Source organism: Phyllobates terribilis, unplaced genomic scaffold (assembly GCF_046119375.1).
Source record: "Phyllobates terribilis strain yellow unplaced genomic scaffold, ASM4611937v1 Scaffold_1__5_contigs__length_1240528914, whole genome shotgun sequence".
Lineage (NCBI taxonomy): Eukaryota > Metazoa > Chordata > Amphibia > Anura > Dendrobatidae > Phyllobates > Phyllobates terribilis.
Window position 1 is genome coordinate 313,341,556 of NW_027362761.1, and position 22,521 is coordinate 313,364,076.

Genomic DNA, 22,521 nt, shown 5'->3' on the forward strand with positions numbered 1-22,521 from the left:
TACAATTTGTCTTATAGAAATCAAGCTCTCATTTGGCTATGTTGATGGACAAATAAAGTAGTTATGGCTCATGGAAGACAGGGACTAAAAAATTTAAAGTGCAAAAACCTGAGTGTTTCCCGGACATGACAGGGTATTAAAGGAATTGAAGAATTTACTGTATTTTTAAGGTCATTTTCTATCTTTATTTTACATATATAACAAGTTTATAACTGGATCATTGGCCAGGTATGACAGTCACTCCAATATATCTGCTTATACAAAATAAAATATAGTTGAGTATTCTAGTTTCCATCCACAAAACGATCTACGGTTCTGTACTTTCCTATATATCTATGTAATGTACTTTCCAATATGTCCTTGCTCACCCTTTGCAATTCAACACATGATCTGTTTCCTAATAATGGCCACAACCTATCATCAAAATCTCTTACTTACTGTACATCTTATAGGGCCCGATTCATAATTTGCTTCTTTTTAAGTTATTATTTTCCTTTTTGACTTGTTGTTTTTCAGATGTTTTTTATACCAACTTTATCAAAATGGTGCACGCAATTCATGGATTTTGCGCAAAGCTCCAAATTGTCTTTATATTCTATTTTTAACTGGTCTTGCGACTTTTTAGAGGGAAAAGTCACATGTTTCACAAAATGTTACAAAAATGCGCCAAAATAATTGGCATAAATAAAATCAACAATTGCGCCCAATTTTGTGACCTTGGCTGTTGGGGGCAATCATGCTGTGTGTGGGGGGTGTCCTATTTTGGCCATTATACTGTGTGGAGGGCTGTGGGGGGTCATAATACTGTATGGAAGGCTGTGGGTGGGAGCCATTATACTGTGTGGAGGGCTGAATGGGGCAATTTTACTATGTAGAGTGCTGTGTGGGGGCCATTATACTGCGTGAAGGGCTGTATGGGGGCCATGATACTGTGTGAAGTGTTATAGGGGGCAATTATACTGTGTGGAGGGTTATGGGGGGCATTATACTGTGTGGAAGGCTTTGTGTGGGCCATCATACTGTGTTGTGGGGCTGTTAGAAACCATCATAGCATGTTGTATGGCTGTTGGGGGCTACCATACTGTGTTGAGGGACTGTGGAGGCTATCATTCTGTGTTTTTGGACTTTGGGAGCCATCATACTGTATTGTGGGACTATGGGGGCTATCATACAGTGTTGGGGTCACTGGGGGCCTGAAATTGTGTATGGACATCATTGTGAAAGAAGTACAATGCTGTTTTGGGAGCACTGTGGGGGCATCATGCCTTGTTGAGGAAGATGGACTACTGTGACATCATCATATGGTGCGTGTGGAGGGTACTGTGAAAAAATTCACACGTGGAGGTATCATACTGTGTTTGGGGGGCAGTTTTTATTAACATGTTAACAAAATACTTTAAAGGGTCCATGAAAGGGGTACCATAGTGGGTGAGAACACTACTGGGCTTTAATAGAGGCAAAATTACTTTGTAAGTGGCACAATACATGTCCTTCTCTCTGTCTTTGGGTATGCTCACACTAGCATATAAAAAAAAAATCTGTCCCCTTCCCATCCAAGAGAGTGGGACGATTTCTTCTAACATGTCATCCGTGTGCAATCAGTTTTTTTATCCAGCAGTTACAGGACCATTTACAGTTTCAGATTTTAATAGAATTGTAATGTACCTGTACAAATCAGATGTTATACTGATGGTCCGTATAAGTTGCAATTTTTTCTCATGCCGAATACAGTTGAGAAAAAATATGCAGATCTGCACTGCCTCATTGAGTAACATTGGTCTGATTGCAATCTGATTTTTTATCGGATTGCACTCGTCCGATTTATATGCTAGTGTGAGCAAACCCTTTGGAAGATATGCTCTTCTGTGACTATGGCTATACGCCATGACTCCGTCTACTCCAACAATTTTGTTTGGAGGGAGGGGTCACAATAATGACTTTTGCTATGGGGCCCCATGATTTCTATTTACGTCCCTGCACGTAATGTATAGAGGAACCATTTCCACCAAATTGATAGCCCTTCTAGGCCTCTTTCACACATCCTAATATTTCTTGTACTGGGAAAAACAGTACAGTTAGCAGTGTTCCCAGGTGCCGGGTGCTGAATTCAACTCTCATCATCATCACCTGGTCTCCCTTTCAGGTCATGTGATCAGTCACATTATTATGGTTTGCTTTTATAGCACTATCATGGTCCACAGTGCTTTACAAACATTATCATCACTGCCCTCAATTTGGCTCACAATCTAAATTCCCTATCAGTATGTCTTTGGAGTGTAGAAGGAAACCGGAAAACCTGGAGGAAACCGAGGCAAACACGGGGAGAACATACAAACTCCTTGCAGATGTTGTCCTTGGTGTGATTTAAACCCAGCACCCCAGCACTGCAAACAACAATACTAACCACTGAGCCACCTTGCTGACTATGCCTGGAAGGAACTGCAAGATGTGATAATGTATAGTGTGAGAGTGTGTGTGTAAATGTGCTGGTAGAAGAGCTGTGTGTTTAGCTATATGTGCATGTAGCAGAGTTGTGTGTTTCTATATGTGCATATAGCAGAGTTGTGTGTTTCTATATGTGCATATAGCAGAGCTGTGTGTGTGTGTATATGTGCATGTGTAGCAAAGCTGTGTGTGTCTATACAGTGAAATAAATAAGTATTTGATCCCTTGCTGTCTTTGTAAGTGTGCCCACTGACAAAGACATGAACAGTCTATAATTTTAAGGGTAGGTTAATTTTAACATTGAGAGATAGAATATCCAAAAAATGATGCGGTGAAGTAGTCCTGTGCCCTTAGTAGAGAAACAACCCCAAAACATAATGTTTCCACCTTCATGCTTGACAGAGGGGACGGTGCTCTTTGGGTCATAGGCAGCATTTCCCTTCTCCAAACACGGCGAGTTGAGTTAATGCCAAAGAGCTCAATTTTTGTCTCATCTGACCACAGCACCTTCTCCCAATAACTCACAGAATCATCCAGGTGTTCATTGGCAAACTTCAGACAGGCCTGCACATGTGCCTTTTTGAGCAGGGGGACCTTGCGGGATTTTAAACCTTTAAGGCGTAATATGTTACCAATGGTTTTCTTGGTGACTGTGGTCCCAGCTGCCTTGAGATCATTAACAAGTTCCCCATGTGTAGTTTTAGGCAGATCTCTCACCTTCCTCATGATCAAGGATACCCCACGAGGTGAGATTTTGCATGGTGCCCCAGATCAATGTCGATTGACAGTCATTTTGTATTTATTCCATTTTCTTACTATTGCACAAACAGTTGTCTCCTTCTCACCCAGGGTCTTACTTATGGCTTTGTAGCCCTTTCCAGCTTTGTGCAGGTCTATGATCTTGTTCCTGACATCCTTAGAAAGCTCTTTGGCCTTGCCCATGTTGTAGAGGTTAGAGTCTGACTGATTAATTGAGTCTGTGGACAGGAGTCTTTTATACAGGTGACTATGTAAGACAGCTGTCTTTAATGCAGGTAACAAGTTGATTAGGAGCGTCTAACTGGTCTAATTCAGTTCTAACTCATAATGGTTTGTAGGGGATCAAATACTTATTTCTCACTGCAAAATGCAAATAAATGTATCTAATTTATACAATGTGATTTTCTTGATTTTTTGGGGGATATTCTATCTCTCAATGTTAAAATTAAAGGGGTATTCCCATCTCCAAGATCCTATCCCAATATGTAGTAGGTGTAATACTAATAATATTAGCAAATATCTCCAATTAGAAATGTAGTATAGTATTTTTGATTCACTATCTCTCTTTCCTCATGTGCAGGCATCACAGGACCTTAGGTATCCACGGTTACGACCACTAGAAGCTAGCTAACTAACTGTGACTTTATCAGTGGACGTAACCATGGATACCTAAGGTCCTGTAATACCTGCACATGAGGAAAGAGAGATAGCGAATCAGAAAAACTATACTACATTTCTAATTGGAGATATTTGATAATATTACTATTATTACACCTACTATGTATTGGGATAGGATCTTGGAGATGGGAATACACCTTTAACTTACCCTTAAAATTATTGACTGTTCATGTCTTTGTCAGTGGGCAAACTTACAAAAACAGCAAGGGATCAAATAATTATTTCCTTCCCTGTATGTGCATGTACCAGAGCTCTGTGTTTGTGTATTTGTAAGGGGTGTGGACTGGACTGTCACGTTCCTACCCATGAAGACACCAATTACATCGTGTGTATTGTGTCCTGCATTTTTTGTATATATAAATATATATATATTGTGTCATGTGAAGTGTAATATGTTTACCTGTATTGTGTATACGTAATGTTGGTACTGTACAGTGTAGGATATGTGTAGGGTAAGACATAATTTAGGCTTTAGGACATAAGGTAGGTAGCATAAGGTAGTTGACAGTAGTTAGGTAGCGACATTAGAGTAAGGATAGAGTTAAGTGTAGGCACTAGCCCATAGTGGGCGGCGCTTAGGGTTAGGGAAAGAGATGACTTCTTGTAGTTGCACGGTGGCTCAGTGGTTAGCACTGCAGCCTTGCAGTGCTGGGGTCCTGGGTTCAAAACCCACCATGGACTAAAACTACAGGGAGTTTGTATGTTCTCCCCATGTTTTCATGGGTTTCTTCCCACACTCCAAAGACATACTGATAAGGTATTTAGATTGTCAGCCCCAATGGGGACAGTCATGATATCTGTAAAGTGCTCTGGAATTAATGGCAATATAAAAGCAAGCACCAAATTACAAGTATATGCATTGCTGACCTCAATGTTATTGCTGCACATCACCATAAAGTAAGCAGCCTATGGTTATAAACCCATATTAAAGTTATTGCACTAGGAGTCGCTGCATTTCTCTCTTTTTCTCTACGCGGTCATTATAATAAAGGGTTTTCTGAGGCTGACAAGTTCTTGAGTATCCTAGGTTTATTCAAAATCAAAGATTCATGCGTAGACCTGATCTAATAAGCATGTTCTGATTGTAGTCTATATGGTTGGGAAGTAAACAGCTAAATAATGACCTAATGCCTACTAGTCAGATAGTATTAGCAGCTAATTCAGTTTTTTTTTGTAGTTAAGCAATGATGTAGACGTTTTTTGTTTCTTTTACCTGTGTTTGACTAATAGAAATTGGAAGCTCAAAAACTGTCCAAAGCACGGCCTCGGAGCAGTCAGGAGTTGTGAGAGAGCCTTGGTATCGATAGTACTGGGACAACTTATTCTTGGGGGGGAGGAGGTTTTCCAGCGGAAATGTTGGTATCTCAGTAAAGTCTCCTGGAAATACATGAGCAATGTGATGAAATTGATATGATATATTACAAAACCAGAAATAAAAAGAATTATGCTTTTAACTTTTACTTTAAAAGAATGAATTTATGCACTATTATATTCCTGGTGATACATAGGCCCCGATTCATCAAGAAAATCACCTGACTTGATGAAGGAGAAGTCAGGTAGTCCTGATTCATGAAGAGACATCTGACAAGCGGCGTGTGCCTCAGTGCGCAACTCCACAAATCTTACTCCAGTCCCTGAATGGATCGAGCTGTTAAGTCTCGCCCCGGCCGCACACCATGCCGTCCATTCTGGTGAAGCTGGTAGAAAACAGTGGAGCCGGTCCGAGGAAAAATTTGCAGCATGCCCGAGTTTGATCCAATATTTGGTCATGCAAGTCAATGAGTCCATGGAAATCATCGGACTGCACACGGAAGACATTTGAGTGCAGTCCGATTTTCACAGACTGACAGAATGGAGAAGATGGAGACATTTTCTTCTCCATCTCCTTTTGTAAAACTTTGGAGGTATGCATGACGTGTTACTAAAAATAATGCACAAAATAGATAATTACATAGCAGTTACATATTAATAACATTTTAATAACAATTCAGTTATATTATTGAAAGACAAAGTTACAAACACAGCTTATGTCTATAGATTATTTATTGCCTATACTGACCTTCCAGAGACACATTCTTCAGAGCCGCCACCAATGTACTATAATTGGGGTTCTCAGCTTCTCCTACCTAAACACCAAAGCTATATTAAAATCGGCCGGATAAACAAAAATGTTATTTATCTACATTTTGCGTAGCTCTTACCGTGATGAGAATGCCTAAGACTGCCAGGCCCTGGGGATCCTTCTTGGCCTCTGTGATGCTGGAGAATTTAGTATTCATGTGAACAATATGCAACTAAAGGGAGATATAAAGAATCACATATTTAAAACTTAAGGGTGTTTGTGTGCTCAAATTCCTTCTTTAGGCCACAGCCCCACTATCAGTATTTGGTCAGTATTCGGTCAGTATTTTTTCTCAGGAGTGGAAGCCAAAACCAGGTGAGGAACAATCAGAGAAAAGGTATAATAGAAACAAGTCACCAATTCTGCATTTATCACCCACTCCTGGTTTTGGCTCCCACTCCTGAGAAAGAATACTGACCGAATACTGATAGTGGGGCCGTGGCCTTAGGAGCGCACCGCTTCTCTGCCTCTCAACTACCTGCTTTCCGTAGGCGGTGTGCTCTTGAATATTGACGGTTCAGAGGAGCAGCATTGTTGTGCTTCTGATCTGAATTGACTGCTTTCTGATGCCGCTAGCAGAGGTAGCTTTACTTCCGCAGCATCGGAGGAGAGCAGGGACACTGAGGCGGACCTGATCAAGCAATCTGGCCAATTTTAGAGCAGCACTTGCAAGCTGTAAAGCAAACTACTTGTAAGTTTTGTTTTTGTCTAGGCAACCGATCAATCTGAATTGGTCGATAACTTAGGCAAAGAGTAGTAAACCATAGATTTAAAAAACCTATCTGTTCTTGAGTATGGAAAGGATTTAGTTTGTTTTGACATTTTTCTGGACTCATTACTTTTTTTAAGTATGTAGTTCTGTGTGAGGGCTTGCTTTTTGCTGGGCAAACTAGCAATTTTTTTGATACAGTTTGATGCATAAGATGTTTTGCACACTTTTCATTACAGTTGTTTTGCTGAAGGGCGACATTCAAAAAACAGCAATTCTGCAATTTCGATTTTTTTTTTTGTCAGACTTTCACAGATGTAGTAATACCTAATTTGTACAATGACAGTAGTTCCTCTCAATAACACCGACTAAGGGTATACGCAGGTACCCTTAACCCTTGAACGACTAATGACGGACATAGCACGTCATGGGTGGGTGTCAGTTCCCGCACCATCACATGCTATACCTGTCATGACTTTGAACTGTCACTACGTGTAAACACGCAGTGACAGTTCAGTGTCAACAGCTGTCACTGACAGCTGAGCGACACGGGAGCAGGTGTAGGGACCCATGCCATCTGTCCCCACACTCAGAGGGCTGTGATCAGTCAGTCAATCTGACTGACCGATCATGGCATGATCGCGCAGGAAAAGCTGAAATATCAGCACCTCCTGCCCGATCAAAGCAGGAGCTCAGCGCTGCCAATGGACGGGCTCCTGCACTAACACCCAGGAGCTGTACCATCATTGCCCCTGGCTGTTAACTCTCTAAAGGCTGTGATCGTGAGCGATTGCAGCATTTAGGAGTCAGGTAGAAGGATGGGAGCTCCTTCTGCCTTCAGATCTGTGCCTCCGCGAAGTCATCGCAGGGCCTGATCATTGCCATCTTGACTCTGGGTCCCCAAGCTACAGAGAGCTTCTTAGATGATGCTCACAGCATGGTCTAAGAAGCTTTCAGTATAGGTATTATGCATTGCAATGCATTATACCTGCAAATAAAGTAAAAAAAAGTGAAAGTCCCATAGAGAGACTAAGTAAAAAAGTAAAAAAAAAAAAAAGTAAAAATATGTAAAAAAAATAATAATAAAAAATATATATTGCACTAATAAATATACATTTTTATGTAAAAAAAAAAATAAACAGAACAAAGTACACATATTTCGTAATGCCGTGTTGAGTACGACCCAATCTATAAAAGTGTCACAATAGTTAACCCTTTCAATGTATGCCCTAAAAAAAGGGGCAAACTATGCTTTTTCATCATACCGCTGGAAAAAAGTGGAATAAAACGCGATCAAAAAGACGAATGTAAATAAATATGGTATCGCTGAAAAACTTCATCTTGTCCCGCAAAAAACAAGCCACCATACAGCTCTATCAGCAGAAACATAAAAAATGTATAGCTTTCCGAATAAAGCGTTGCAAAAATAATTATTTTTTCTATAAAAGTTTTTATTGTGTAAAAGCGCCAAAACATAAATAAATGACATAAATGTGGTATCGATATAATCGTAATGACCCAAAGAATAAAGCTGTTTTATCACTTTTACCGCATGCGAAACGTCATAAATAAAAAAAATAAAAAATCCTGAATTGTTGGTTTTTGTTTATTCTGCCTCCCTAAAAATCGGAATAGAAAGCGATCAAAAGTTGTCATGTGCCCGAAAATGGTACCAATAAAAATGTCATCTCGTCCCGCAAAAAACAAGCTTCACATGACTCTGTCAGCAGAAATATGGAAAAATTATAAGACTATTTTGCAACAAAAAAAAGCGTCTTTTAGTGTGTGACAGCTGCCAAACATAAAAAACAATAAAAATCTGGTATCACTGTAATCGCACCAACCCAAAAAATAAAGTTGTCTAATCACTTATACCGCACGAGGAATGGAGTAAAAAATAAATTAAACCAATTCTTCACCTGCTGTTGATTTTTTCATTCTGTCTTCCAAAGATCGCAGTAAGGCTCGGCTCAGATTCATCCAGCGCTCTGTGCTGAGAGCTTACACTGGGGTTTCCATGTAAATCTCTGAAATAAGTGATTCAGACGGAAACCCAGGTTTCATATAATAAGGCAGATGGAGGCACTGGAGACGCCGTCTGACCTATGATCTGGCGGTGTCCATCTTTTTAGGCGTGCATAAAAACGCAGTCGGCCACAGTATTGTGCACTTTTGAAAAGAAGGACACCGCTAAACAGAGGCCAGACAGAGTCTAGAGTAATAATCCACCAATCCTGCGCTACATTACTAGTGCAGAGAAACAAAGAGATCCATAAATATAAAACAATTTTATTTCATCAGTGCCCAGTATGAGGGACTAGCTCCTGACCAGGAATCCAATTATAATAAAGGCTCATAAATTATTAAACTATCATAATACAATAGATCAAAATATTATAGAAAACTCCCTGTAAACCAAATATAACAGCATAGTATATATATATAATATAATTAATTAATGGCCATCTACAGTATAACAGGTGTAATAAAGGATCTTATAATGGGACACAAAATAACCCTATGTTCAGATCCAAATGAATAAAAGAGCCAAAACAGAAGGTGACCAGGACCCAGTACAGGATGCCTTCTCTCTTCGCCCCCTAGGGCGAAGAGAGACGGCATCCTAGGGGCACCAATCTTATCAGGTATATACTATTTTTCTGGCACCAATCTTATCAGGTATATATGCTTTCTCTTTATTCCCCTTCAACCTTGTGTTTATTACTATTACCAACACTGCGGCCTTCTTTAATGTTTGGCCAATATTCATTTGGATCTGAACATAGGGTTATTTTGTGTCCCATTATAAGATCCTTTATTACACCTGTTATACTGTAGATGGCCATTAATTAATTACATTATATATACTATGCTGTTATATTTGGTTTCCAGGGAGTTTTTTTTATAATATTTTGATCTATTGTATCATGATAGTTTAATAATTTATGAGCCTTTATTATAATTGGATTCCTGGTCAGGAGCTAGTCCCTCATACTGGGCACTCTGTTTTTTAGCCGTATATTTTTAATATCATGTTTCTGATTTTTTTATTGATTGATGAAATAAAATTGATTGTTTTATATTTAAGGATCTCTTTGTTTCTCTGCACTAGTAATGTAGCACAGGATTGGTGGATTATGAATTTGTTTGAAGTGAGATTCTTATATATATTGATATCCAGTTTTGAAGCTAGAGTCTAGAGTAACTCTGCTGCCTTATTATAGTGAATGGATCCCTCAAGGTTTCATCTGAATCACGTCACTCAGAGATTTAGATGGAAACCCCAATGTAAGTGCTCAGCATAGAGCACAGAACAAATGTAATCCAAAATTTTATGTAAAATGTTCCCAATAAAAGCTGCAACTCAATCCACGAAAAAAAGCCCCCACTCAGGTCCGTCATCTGTTAACGGAAATATAGGGGGCTTACACGTTACTGGTAGCATAAAAGCTATGGCTCCTTGCCCCCCAAAAGAAATCCAGTGAAATCTGCACTCCCAAATCCAAATGCTCCCCTTGCCTTCTGAGCCCCACAATGTGCCTAAAACACATTTAGCAACCACATGTTCAGCAGTGGTTTCATTTCCAAAATGAGGTCACTTGAGGGGAGTATCCTGCTCTTCTAGCACTTAGGGGCTCTATATATGGAGTCCGCAAACTATTCTAGGAATATCTACGCTGCAGGAGGCAAATAGCGCTCCGTCCCTCCAGAGTCTCACAGTGTGGCTAAGCAGTAATGTACAGCCACATAGGGGGAATTGCTACGTTCAGCAGAAATTGTGTGAACAATTTTGGTGCCATTTTTATCCATTTCCCACTGTGAAAATATAAAATCTGGGGCTAAAACAACACTTTAGTGGAAAAAATGTAATTATTCTTTCTTCCTTGCCCAATGGTATAAAATTCTGTGAGGCACATGTGGTGTCACTATGATCATTGGACCCCTACATGAATTCATTGAGAGGTGTAGTTTGTAAATGACTTAAATTATGGGGGTTTCTGCTGTTCTGCCACCTCAAGGGCTTTGCCAATGTGACATGACACCTTCAAACCTTAACAGTAAAATCTGAACTCCAATAAGGCGCTTCTTCCATTCTGAGATTTGCACTGTGCCTCAAAAGTAGTTTTCGACCACACATGGGGTATTGGCACACTCAGGAAAAATTGCACAACAATTTTTGGGGTCCATTTTCTGCTGTTACCCTTGTAAAAATAAAAAAATGGGGCTAAAAGATAATTTTTGTGGAAAAAATGTGATTTTTTTATTTTCACAGCTATATCTTATAAACTTCTATGAAGCACCTGGGGGTTCAAGGTGCTCACCACACATCTAGATATGTTCCTTGAAGGGTCCAGTTTCCAAAATGGGGTCACTTGTAGGGGGTTTCCACTGTTTAGGCACATCAGAGTTTCTCCAAACACGACATGGCATCTGCTCTCAATTCCAGCCAATTTTGCATTCAAAAAGTCAAACGGTGCTCCTTCCCTTCCGAGCCATGCCGTCCACCCAAACAGTGTTTTTTCCCCACACATGGGGTATCAACAACAATTTTTGGGGTCCATTTTCTCCTGTTAAATTTGAGAAAATAAAAAATTGGGGCAAAAAGATCATTTTTGTGAAACGTGGCTATACCAAATGTTTACTCAGGACAAATTGCACAACAATTTTTGGGGTCTATTTTCTCCTGCTACCCTTGTGAAAATATAAATGGGGCTAAAAGATCATTTTTGTGGGAAAAATGTGATTTTTTTATTTTCACGGTTCTACATTATAAACTTCTGTGAAGCACCTGGGGATTCAAAGTGCTCACCACACATCTAGATAAATTCCTTGAGGGGTCTAGTTTCCAAAATGGGGTCACTTGTGTGGTCATTCCCCTGTTTAGGCACATCAGGGGCTCTCCAAATTAGACATTGCATTAGCTCTCGATTCCAGCCAATTTTGCATTCAAAAAGTCAAACTGTGCTCTTTCCCTTCCGAGCTCTGCCGTATTATTTATTAACTATTTTTCAAAGTTTTAAAATTGTGAAATTTAAAAAATTTTCACCAAATGTCTGATTTTTTTCACAAATAATTGCAAGTCATTTTACCCCTATCATGAAGTACAACATGTGTCACGCAAGGTGCGGGAAAGACTTAGTGCAACACAAAGGGAAGAGGGAAAGGAAAACCAGACTCTAGGGAAAGGGGGGAGTGGAGACCTCCTGGCTGATAGAATATCACCTTGTCTCTCCTAACGTCCCTATATTGGGTCTTCACCATCCTCGCCCTGCCTTTCCCTGGCGTTGGCTAAGGCTAGGGAAAGGAGGAGATGAGCACTAGTCGATCCCCACTGAACACTAAAGACAACAAGGGAGGACAAACAGGGGGAAATAGCTTAGCTTTAGACGACTCCAGACAAATGCGCACATGTCCTCAGGCATCAGAGAGGAAGAAGTACTGCTCTTGCTAAAGCCTTCACAAGGAGTAATGAATATCGCCGACACCTCCCTCTGGAACACAGCAGGGATTTATACACCCAGGCCAGGGTGTTAATTAGCCAGAGGAAGGTAGCCGCTGGATCCTAGAGACAGCCTCTAAGAAGGTGTCTGCAATGCCAAACGTAGAGATCTCCTGCAAACAGCTGCAGGGCGACTGTCTGTCACTTCTGACACACCCGTGACAATATGTCACGAAAAAACAATCTCAGAATTAGCGGGATCCATTGAAGCGTTCCAGTGTTATTACCTCCTAAAGTGACAGTGGTCAGATTTAAAAAATGAGGCCTTGTCATTAACATACAAAGTGGCTCAGTCCTTAAGGGGTTAAACAGAATTAACAGTTATATGCAAGCAAAATACAACCCTTTATATGCATAAATCAATAAAACGACAGTGTTGTGCCAGTACTTTAGTAATTGCCTATTTGGAGCAGAAAAGGCCTTTTCTCCTAACTAACTAGACTTTTTTAAGGCTATTTATATATGCGCATATATATTCAGATGTAAGATGGTACCGATACGTCCTGAGACTGAAGTAGAAGGTTCCTTGCTGGGCTGAGTCCCGAATAATCAGAAATGCCGTCTTGAAGCTCTTAGGGAATGCCGATCTCTCCAAACCAGGGCTTCCCAAAGTCCTTAGAGATGAGCTCAAAGCTTAGAGATCATAGCTGATTAAGGAATTTAATTTCGAAACACTTAAGAAGATGTTTTGATACGTACTTTTTAAACTTTGTCTATTCACGTGATTTTTAAATAAAGAACAAGAGTTCATCCCGGAGGATGGACTGCTGACTTTTTCTTAATTCACAACCCCTTTAATTTATTATACATATTGTGACAAAACACCAAGTTGATATTATTCCTATAATTGCATGATACATATTAATGGGTGACTATGACATTGACATTTACCACTCAATGATCTTAACACAAATATGAAGCAAATGTTTGAACATCGTATTTCACAACTTGTGCTAAGAAGAAATATACCTCAATAGGAAACTGCTTCCCGTCCAGTGTATGCTCTGATCCGTCCTTGTTGGGACTTCCCCAGTGAAAGTGGAATTGTAATGCTTTGTAAGTATTTGGTAGTCCTGCTCCACTGATAGAAATGTCTCCCGATAGACTCAGCAAGACTGAAAAAAGTGATAAATTAGAGTCTTTACAACTTTAATTAATAAGTATTAAAATAAGGCTACAAAAAAAGACAGAAAATGTCATAAAGAAATGGTCCAACCTGAATGTCCATCATTCATAAGCTTCCACTGGCCAGGCGGAGCATGATCAAATCCTTGGAAAGTGATACCGTCCAGGTGGTCATCTCTCTTTACTTTTGTCTTTTCGATGTTGATTGGAGATTGATGCTCGCCTCCACAATTGTGACTAATGTCCTTCCAGTGATCAGGACCTGGCCAGAAATACAGAATATAATGACATGTAGAGCAGCAGGATGTACAGTTAGCTGTTCTTCACACATTGCACCATATTTTTATGTGTTTTAGACAATTTTTGTACCTTTTCCAACAATGGCCTCTCTGAATGGATGTTTCTAATGTGACACAATTCGTTAACATTTTTGGGCATTGCTTTGTAACACAAAGTAAGCCAATTTATGGTAATGTAGACTTAGTCTATACAGTCTGAAAATATATAATATTTATGAAACAGAATGTGATGCAATAGCGGGGGACTGATAGGTTACTCTGACAGCCAATGACCTGCTAAGGCTCCTGTCGCTGTAATCTCAGTCTTTCTGTTAAGTTCAGCCACAGATGAGCTCCATTGGAGACAGAGATTTTCACTATATACTCCAATACTGTAGTATTGTAGTATATAGCATAAGCGATCAAATGACTGGAGATGCAAGTCCCCTAAAGATACTAAAAAAAATTTTAAAAAGTTTCAAAAATCCCCCACAAAAAATGTAAAAACTGAATTCACTCCATTTTCCCCGTTAAAAATAAAGAAGAAAAGTAAAAAAGTAAACATTTGGTATAGCCACGTTCATAAACGTTAAATATATTAAAATGCGGAATTAATTAACCCGATAGGTAAACGCCATAAAGAAAAAAAAACAAATTGCAAGAATTGCAATTTTTTGGTCAGCTCACGTCCCTACAAAAATGTAATAATAAGTAATCAAAGCATCGTCTGTACACAAAATTCATATATATAAAAACATCAGTTCATCACACACAAAAAACAAACCCCCACTCAGCCCCATCAACAGAAAAATAAAAATGTTATGGGACTCGGAAGTTGGCAACGCAATTCAAAAAAAAATGTACAATATTCTGAATTCATCAAATAGAAAAATATAAATGCATGTTTGGTATCGTCGTAATTGTACTAACCTAGACAAACACGTTTCCAGGCCATTTTTATCACAGAAGGAACATCATTTGCATTTTCTTCCCCATTTTATCCCAGTTGTAATTTTTTTCCCATTTTCAGTACAATATATGGTACTACATCTACAACTCATCGGGCGAAAAAACAAGCCCTCCTACATTTATGTTGACAACAAGTAAAAAAAAAGTTATGGCTCTTGAAAGATGAGGAGAAAAAAATAAAAACTAAAGTGACTCGCCCCCTGGGCCGTGGGGTACTCGGTAGCCGGTCCGGTCCTGTATTGGGGTAGTCACGGTGGCATTGACCCGGTCCGTGGCCCAGGGCGGTCAAATAAAGAACAGTGAAAGTCAATTTGGGGAAATAAAGTGTTTAGGAATAAGTTTGTGACGCCACCCGTGGTATGCGGCTATATGGGGCCGCCGCTGCGGTGCAGATCCACTGGGGCTGATGGTGACGCAGCTGAGATAGTGCAGCTCTCCACGGGCAAAGCTAGGCCCCAGGGCAGTATATTTGATAGATATTGTAGATGTTGCTAGTGTAGTGCAAGGCAGGTGGCGCAGCAATTAGGCAAGGACACAGTGGGGTACAGTCTTCAAGCTTTTACTCACAGTTATCACGCTGCTCCAGGTTACAACTGCCAGATTATAACCGCCCACGTCGTCCTGTGTCCTCCGGGGAAGTGATCCAGCCAGCTCTCAGATAATTTGGGTGCACTTGAACGGGACCCCTGTCTGTGTACCTCTCCAGGTCGTATCTCTGCGCTAGCTCTCTCCCTCCTGCCCTGCGCCTCACACACAGGGCGACGTCCTCTGAGTCTCCTTGGTCCTATATGGCCACCTTTTCAACGATTATGTGTGGATTGTGGCTACGGCACTTGAAGATACCGCAACCTCCGGTTTGCTAGCTGAGACTTGAAGTACTCCACTAGTCTGGGGCCAGTCCCCTACTGCAGCCTGATCCCTCCACGGTCAGCGTGAACTCGGGCGCACGGGTGGACTCCGCACTCGCCGTGCCCCTAGGATTCCCTCTATATCTGGGGCCTTTCACACTGCTCCTGTCCTCTCTCCTCACTCTCCTCCTGGGCCTATCTCACTGGGCCCCACTCCTCTGCTCTACTGAGCAGGACTGAACTCAACTGCTCACCTGAGCAGAACTCCTTCTAGATCTTTCCACCCTTGCTTATATACTGCTATTTCAGTGCTCCCCTGAACTTCTTCCTCCACCCACACCCACTACATGGTTCCCTCTCTTTTGGTTCCCCCCCCTTCCAGCCAGGGACAGGGCTCAGCAGTGACCAAGTGCTTCTTGCCCCGCCTGCTGGTCTGGAGTGGTGTAGTGTTGGATGTAGGTGTGTGGGTCCCGGGTCGTGCTCCCTCCTTACCTGAGAGTGGGGTACCACACCTCTGGTTGAGATGTAGTACCTCTGTGGCGACTGGACCCGCAGGGGCGACACAAAAGCACAAAATTGAAAAATTCCTTGGTTGTTAAAGGGTTAATCAATTACACTGCTGCCACTTGCCATATCTTTTTTTCTGTGCATTTTGATTTCTATCCCTTTGCTGTAAAAGCATGAATCGAACCTGCTTGGCCAGATTCCATCTATTTATACTGGCTGTGATATTCCACCATGATCCATACTATGTTATGTGATAGCTGCAAGGGATTTTGGTGAAGTCCGCCTGGCCACTCGTCATTAGCCCGCTCTGTGTCTCTTAAACTGTTGAGAAATGGCGCCGAGAATTTTGTTTATTTATTTTTTTACAATCTGCGCAAATCAAATTAGAAAGTGATAGAATTGTCGCAAAACTGCAAATTGCAGGAAATTCAACTTGAATTCTATTCACCAAAGATCACTCCAATCATTCCTAAAAGGCAACATTCAAAATTGGTCCATTGAGAAACTTTAAAGGGATTGTCCAGATTTGAGAGCATGTCAGCAACTGCTCTGTATGACTGCAGAGTCCTAGATGTGTTCGGCTTCTCTCAATTCACTTCTATTGAGGGCAGCCAAGTGAGACTAGTCGGCATGTGACCACATGTATACAATTCGCATATGTGACACCCCAGGGGTCTGGTTGTCACAGTGATAGAGATATTACGTCTGAGAGCAGGTGGGAGGTCCTTTGGTCAGGGATCCTGTGCATGCCACACCTCCTGCCCAGCCTTGGGAGGGGAAGAACTTCCCCTGTATAAACCCGGGGCTGAGGCAGAGTGATTGAGTCCAGGAAGAGCAGAGACAAGAGCAGCATAGGAAGCAGCAGAGTCACAAGGAGTCAGGGGCTGGCAGCTAAAGAGCTCGCCCTGACTAAGAAGATTCTTTACCGGACCCGGAGTCCGAGGCTGTGGGGACTAACTTCTACCCAGCAGCAGAATCCGTCAGGCAGGGGATTTCAGGTCCCCTGGCCCAGAAGCCCGAAGGCCCCGAGTCACCGGCCATACGGGTGAGCACCACACGGTACACTCAGGGACGTGGGCTACTTACATCAGCTTCTAGCAAGGTAGCCAGAAGAGTACAGTCAGCTTGGGAGGCCTACAACTACGCCTGGCCAGGGGAGATCCCATCTGCTCAAGGACTGACCAGGCCCCGTTCGCTAGCAAGTACTCCGGGAGGGTCTATCGTTGTTATCAGTAAAGACCCTGAACGCTACCATACCGTCTCTGAGTGGTTCCTGCTACCCCCATCATCCACGTCGGCTGCCCTGAGGCCATACCCCTCCCGTTGGGGGTTATACTATCACGCTGCACCATCCTTCCACCGGCCTCAGCGGTCTGCCCTGCAGCAGCAGCCCCCTGGCTGCATTCAACGGGTGGCGTAGTCATCAACCGTTTTCTACCGCTAACAGACTGCCGTCCAGTTTGACTCCCTGGGCACGGACCGGGTCACCGCCACGAGACTACAACCCTAAACAGATCCGGCTCCGGGTAAGCTCCCGCGTGCGCAACGCAGCGCGACACAGGCCCAGGGGCGCGTCAACTTTGGCGTAGTCGGCAGGATCACGTGCCCGCAACCACCGGGTACTGCGTGCCTGAAAAGCAAAGACTGTTCAAACTTACCAGTGGTGAAGATTCCCGCCATCGGTGAAGATTCCCGCCATCCGGCGCCATCTTCAGCCTTCTTCCCGCCATCGGTGAAGTTTCCCGCCATCCGGCGCCATCTTCAGCCTTCTTCCCGCCATCCGTGGAGTTTTCCCGCCATTGGACGCCATCTTGAGGACGCCGCGCGGGAAGAAGAGGGGCGTGGACTCCGAAAGCGCGCGAGAACTGAAGCCCCGCCTCACGTCCGGACGTTGCGTAAGGTCCTGGAAGGAGCCCAGCAGACGCCGACGTCACAGGAGCGCGACGGAAGGTCCTCAACCCTGACGATCCACTGCGGAGCCGCGGCCTACGGAAGAGGATCATCGCAAGGTAGGCCACGGTCCACTAGGGGGGAGGAAGATGTCGGATACGGAGGAGAGCTTCACTACCTCGACCCCCGCCAGCGCCACCGCTGCTGCAGTTATGCCCTTCACCATGCCATATATCCCGGGAGCAGCTTGGCTACCCCAGTACTCAGGGGAGTCACATACCCTGCATGACTTTAGAGAAAAGCTGGATAGCCTCTTCCAGGTGTACCCCCTCACAGAAGAGCAAAAAGTGAGCATCCTGGTGGCCCAACTAATCGGGGCAGCCAAAAGAGAAGTAAAATCTTGGCCACCTGGGAGGAGGACTGTCGCAGAGATACTAACCCGGCTGAGGGACACCTTCGATACCCGCACCTCAGCCGAGATCAAGCTTAGATTCTACGGGTGCAAGCAGCGAGCGCATGAGAGTATAAGGGACTATGCACTAAACCTACAAGAGGCCCTGAGGGCCATAAAGCAGACCGACCCTGATGGGGTGGGAAACGAGGACAGGCTGTTGACTGAACAATTTATAGAGGGTTTATATTGCAATGCCCACCGAACCCAGTTGCGGGCAATGGCCTTACAGGATCCCCATCTGGACTTTGCACAGTTCAAGGATAGAGCTATCCGGGTGCTCCGAGAACCAGCACCGGGTGGCGTTGTGACCCACAGGCGCCCAGCTATTACTTACCACCAGGAGGCGGCGCCCTTGTCGGCAGGGCCTGTGGGAGCTGATGCGCAGGCTTTGGACAATGACCCGGCTCCAGACCTACACCATCAGGTCCAAGAGCTAGTTAAGAGCGTTGCTGCGCTAACCCGAACTGTGCAGTCTTTACAGGTTTCCACTCCAGGGAAGATCCAGCTGGCATCCGGACCGGAGGACATCCCGTGGCGTCGACCAAGGAGGACCCCACCGGCCAGAGGAAGACCCAGTGACCGATACAGCGAGGACGGACGACCCATCTGCCGCCGCTGCAATCAACCCGGACATATGGAAAGGTACTGTTCTTTAAACGGGCACAACCTGGGGTAGAGGGCCAACCCCCAGGAAAAAGATCACCAGGCCCATCGAACTGGCGCGACAGATATGTGGGAGGACGTCCAGTCTTGCCTGTGGTACTGGATGGCATTCCCATGAGTGCCCTACTGGACACCGGGTCACAGGTCACCACCATCCCGTACGTGCTCTTCAAGCAGTACTGGAATGACTCGGATATTACCCGCTACCCTGACGACGACTTGAGTATCATCGCCAGCAATGGTCAGCCCGTGCCACAGATCGGATTTAAAGAGGTGACCATCAAAATTGGTAGAGTCGAACTGGCCGCACAGGGACTGATCATTGTAGACATTGACAAACATGAGAGTCACCCAAAGATAACTCTAGGAACTAATGTAATTGAAAATTGTCTTGCAGAGGTGATTTTCCTTTTACAGCAGGTTGCCAAGAATGCCAGCTCCGGCGAGCAGCGGGTGCTCCAGAAAGAGATCCGGGCACTGATGCAACGGCAACAAGTGGAACTCTCCGGCGGTGAGATTGGTAGCGTAAGAATGTGTGACCCTTTTCCTATTGCCATGCCCCCAAAAAGTGAAATGATGATTTGGTGCCGGGCAGCTATTGGTCTGAGAGGTAGAGATTACCAGGCAATGGTAGAACCAGTTTACTCAGATAGTAGGCCCACCATTTTGACAGCACGGGGGGTGGTCAATGTACGCCATGGGAGGGTGCCCGTTCGCATAATAAATATCGGGGAGAGGGAAGTGTACCTGCCCCGGTATGCCACGCTAGCCAAATTATATACCACTAATCAAAATTCTATACAATTTGTGGAACCCTTGCCTCCATCTCACCCGGAGGAAGGTAACGGCTCTAAGAAAGACATGGAGGACTGGTGTCAGCAACTACATCTGGGTACTGACTCCACTCCCTCACACCAGAAACAAGGAGTCTATCGGGTGGTTCAAGAGTATGAGAGAGTGTTTAGTAAACACCCGTTAGACTTCGGGCGAGTCAAGGGGGTAGAACACCGCATCCCCACGGGAGATCATCCTCCCATAAAAGAGAGGTATCGACCCGTACCCCCTGCACATTACCAACACGCCAAGGGGATGCTTAGAGACATGAAGGAGGCTGGGGTAATCCGGGATAGCTGTAGCCCCTGGGCAGCCCCACTAGTTTTAGTCAAAAAGAAAGACAACACCATGAGGATGTGTGTAGATTACCGGAAAATCAACCGTATCACACACAAGGATGCGTACCCCTTACCAAGGATAGAGGAGTCATTGGCTGCTTTAAGATCTGCTAACTTCTTCTCTACCTTGGATCTCACTAGCGGGTACTGGCAGGTTCCTGTAGCAGAGGCAGACCGGGAGAAGACTGCATTCACCACCCCGATGGGACTTAGTGAGTTCACCTGCATGCCGTTCGGACTCTGCAACGCCCCAGGAACCTTCCAACGATTAATGGAGTGCTGTCTGGGCCACAGAAACTTCGAGACGGTCCTGTTGTACCTGGACGATGTCATCGTATACTCCAAAACTTACGAGGACCACCTGAAACACCTGGCGGAGGTGTTCGAAGCTCTGGCGAGTTATGGCCTAAAGGTGAAACCCTCCAAGTGTCACCTCCTGAAACCAAAGGTGCAATACCTGGGACACGTGGTGAGCGCTGACGGAGTGGCTCCCGACCCCGATAAGATCACCGCAATTAAGGGATGGCCAAGCCCCTCCAGCGTAAAAGAAGTGCGGCAGTTCCTAGGGTTGGTAGGCTACTACCGAAGGTTTATTCCAGGTTTCACCAAAAAGGCAGCGCCTATGCAGGACCTCCTGATAGGCCAGTCCCGGAAGGCCAAGAACCAGAAGCCGCCCTTCAAATGGGAAGAGCTAGAAGAAGAGTCCTTCCGCCAGCTGAAGATGGCCCTCACGGGGGATGAAATCTTGGCGTACCCAGACTATAGCCAGCCCTTCATCCTCTACACCGACGCCAGTAACATCGGGCTAGGAGCCGTACTATCCCAGATTCAGCAGGGGAGAGAACGAGTGATCTCCTATGCCAGCCGAAAACTGCGACCCACCGAAAGGAACCCCGAGAATTACAGCTCATTTAAGCTAGAGTTCCTGGCCGTGGTATGGGCAGTCACCGAGCGCTTTAGGCATTACCTCGCTTCTTCCCGGTTCACCGTATACACGGATAACAACCCGTTGATACACCTGGACACGGCAAGACTCGGTGCCCTGGAGCAGAGGTGGATGGCCCGTCTGTCCAACTACGAGTTTACAATTAAATACCGGGCAGGGCGCTCCAATACCAACGCGGACGCCCTGTCCAGGATGCCCAACCTGCCGGACGGAGGAGAAGATCCGGAGGGACTGGAAGAAGTTGAACTCCCTGCGTTCCACCGTCATGGGACTATCCAGTATTCCCACCGGGTAAGGAGTAAGCAGGCTGCTACGTTGAACCCCTTACCTCACTACAACTGGGCGGAAACGCAAGACAGCGACCCTGCCGTCCGACTGGTGAAGGAGATGCTGACTCGCCCGGAGGCTAGCCTGGAATCAGACGCTCCAGAGGAAGCCAAACAACTATGGGCAGAGAAGAGTCGACTGTTCCTTTACAAGGGGAAGTTGTGCCGCAGAATGGTTAACTCCAGGACGCATGAACTACTCTGGCAAGTAGTGGTGCCACGAAGAGACGCAGCCATGGTGATGGAGGCATACCACGACGGAGCTGGACACTTCGGGTGGAAAAAGCTGGAGTTCCTGCTGCGCGAGCGGTTCCACTGGGTAGGCATGAGGGGAACCATCGAGAAGTGGTGCAGAGACTGTGGCCCGTGCAATCTGAGAAGGAAGGACCGGGCCAGCCAGAAGACTCCCCTGCAGTCCATCGTCACCCGGCAACCGTTGGAACTGGTGGCCTTGGATCATGTAAAACTGACCCCCAGCAGAAGTGGCTACGTCTACGCGTTAACCATCGTGGATCATTACTCCCGGTTTCTGGTTGTCGTCCCCGTCAAGGACTTAACGGCTCGAACAGCAGCTAGAGCCTTCCAGCAGCACTTTTGCCGCCCACACGGGTACCCGGACCAAGTGCTGACGGACCAGGGACCTGCCTTTGAAGCGGAGGTCTTCCAGGAATTCTGTAATCTGTATGGCTGCCGGAAGATAAGGACGACACCCTACCATCCGCAAACTAATGGACTTTGTGAAAAAATGAACCAGGTGGTAATGGATCTTCTAAAAACGTTGCCCCTGGAAGAACGCAGTCTGTGGCCTGAGAAGTTGCCCGATCTGGTGGACCTATACAACCACATCCCGGTAGGTTCCACCAACTGTACCCCGGCTTACCTAATGAGGGCAAGACCTGGTAAGTTACCTGTTGACCTGGAAATGGGAGTCCTGACGCCCGAGGACACTTCACCAGAAACAGACTGGGACACAGAGAGGCAGCAGCAGTACCGGAAAGTACAGGAGAGCGTGGAGCGAAGTCTTTGTCAGGCTAGGGAAAGACAAGAGAAGACTTACAACCAGTATGCTCCCGCTGTTCCCCTGGTACCCGGAGAGCAGGTCTTGAAGAGGAAGAGACGGCTCCACAAGT

General features: G+C 44.6%; 1 protein-coding gene across 1 annotated transcript in view; it reads right to left on the reverse strand.

Moving 5' to 3' along the window:
• LOC141167085 (carbonic anhydrase 15-like) overlaps positions 1-22,521 on the reverse strand; it is a 33,348-nt gene that overhangs the window by 2,204 nt on the left and 8,623 nt on the right. The window contains exons 3-7 of the mRNA XM_073654429.1: positions 13,430-13,600; positions 13,183-13,328; positions 6,084-6,176; positions 5,942-6,008; positions 5,096-5,259 (exon numbers count right to left, since the gene is read on the reverse strand). Of these exons, the coding sequence (XP_073510530.1) occupies positions 5,096-5,259; positions 5,942-6,008; positions 6,084-6,176; positions 13,183-13,328; positions 13,430-13,600 (641 nt within the window). The remainder of the gene's footprint in view (positions 1-5,095; positions 5,260-5,941; positions 6,009-6,083; positions 6,177-13,182; positions 13,329-13,429; positions 13,601-22,521) is intronic.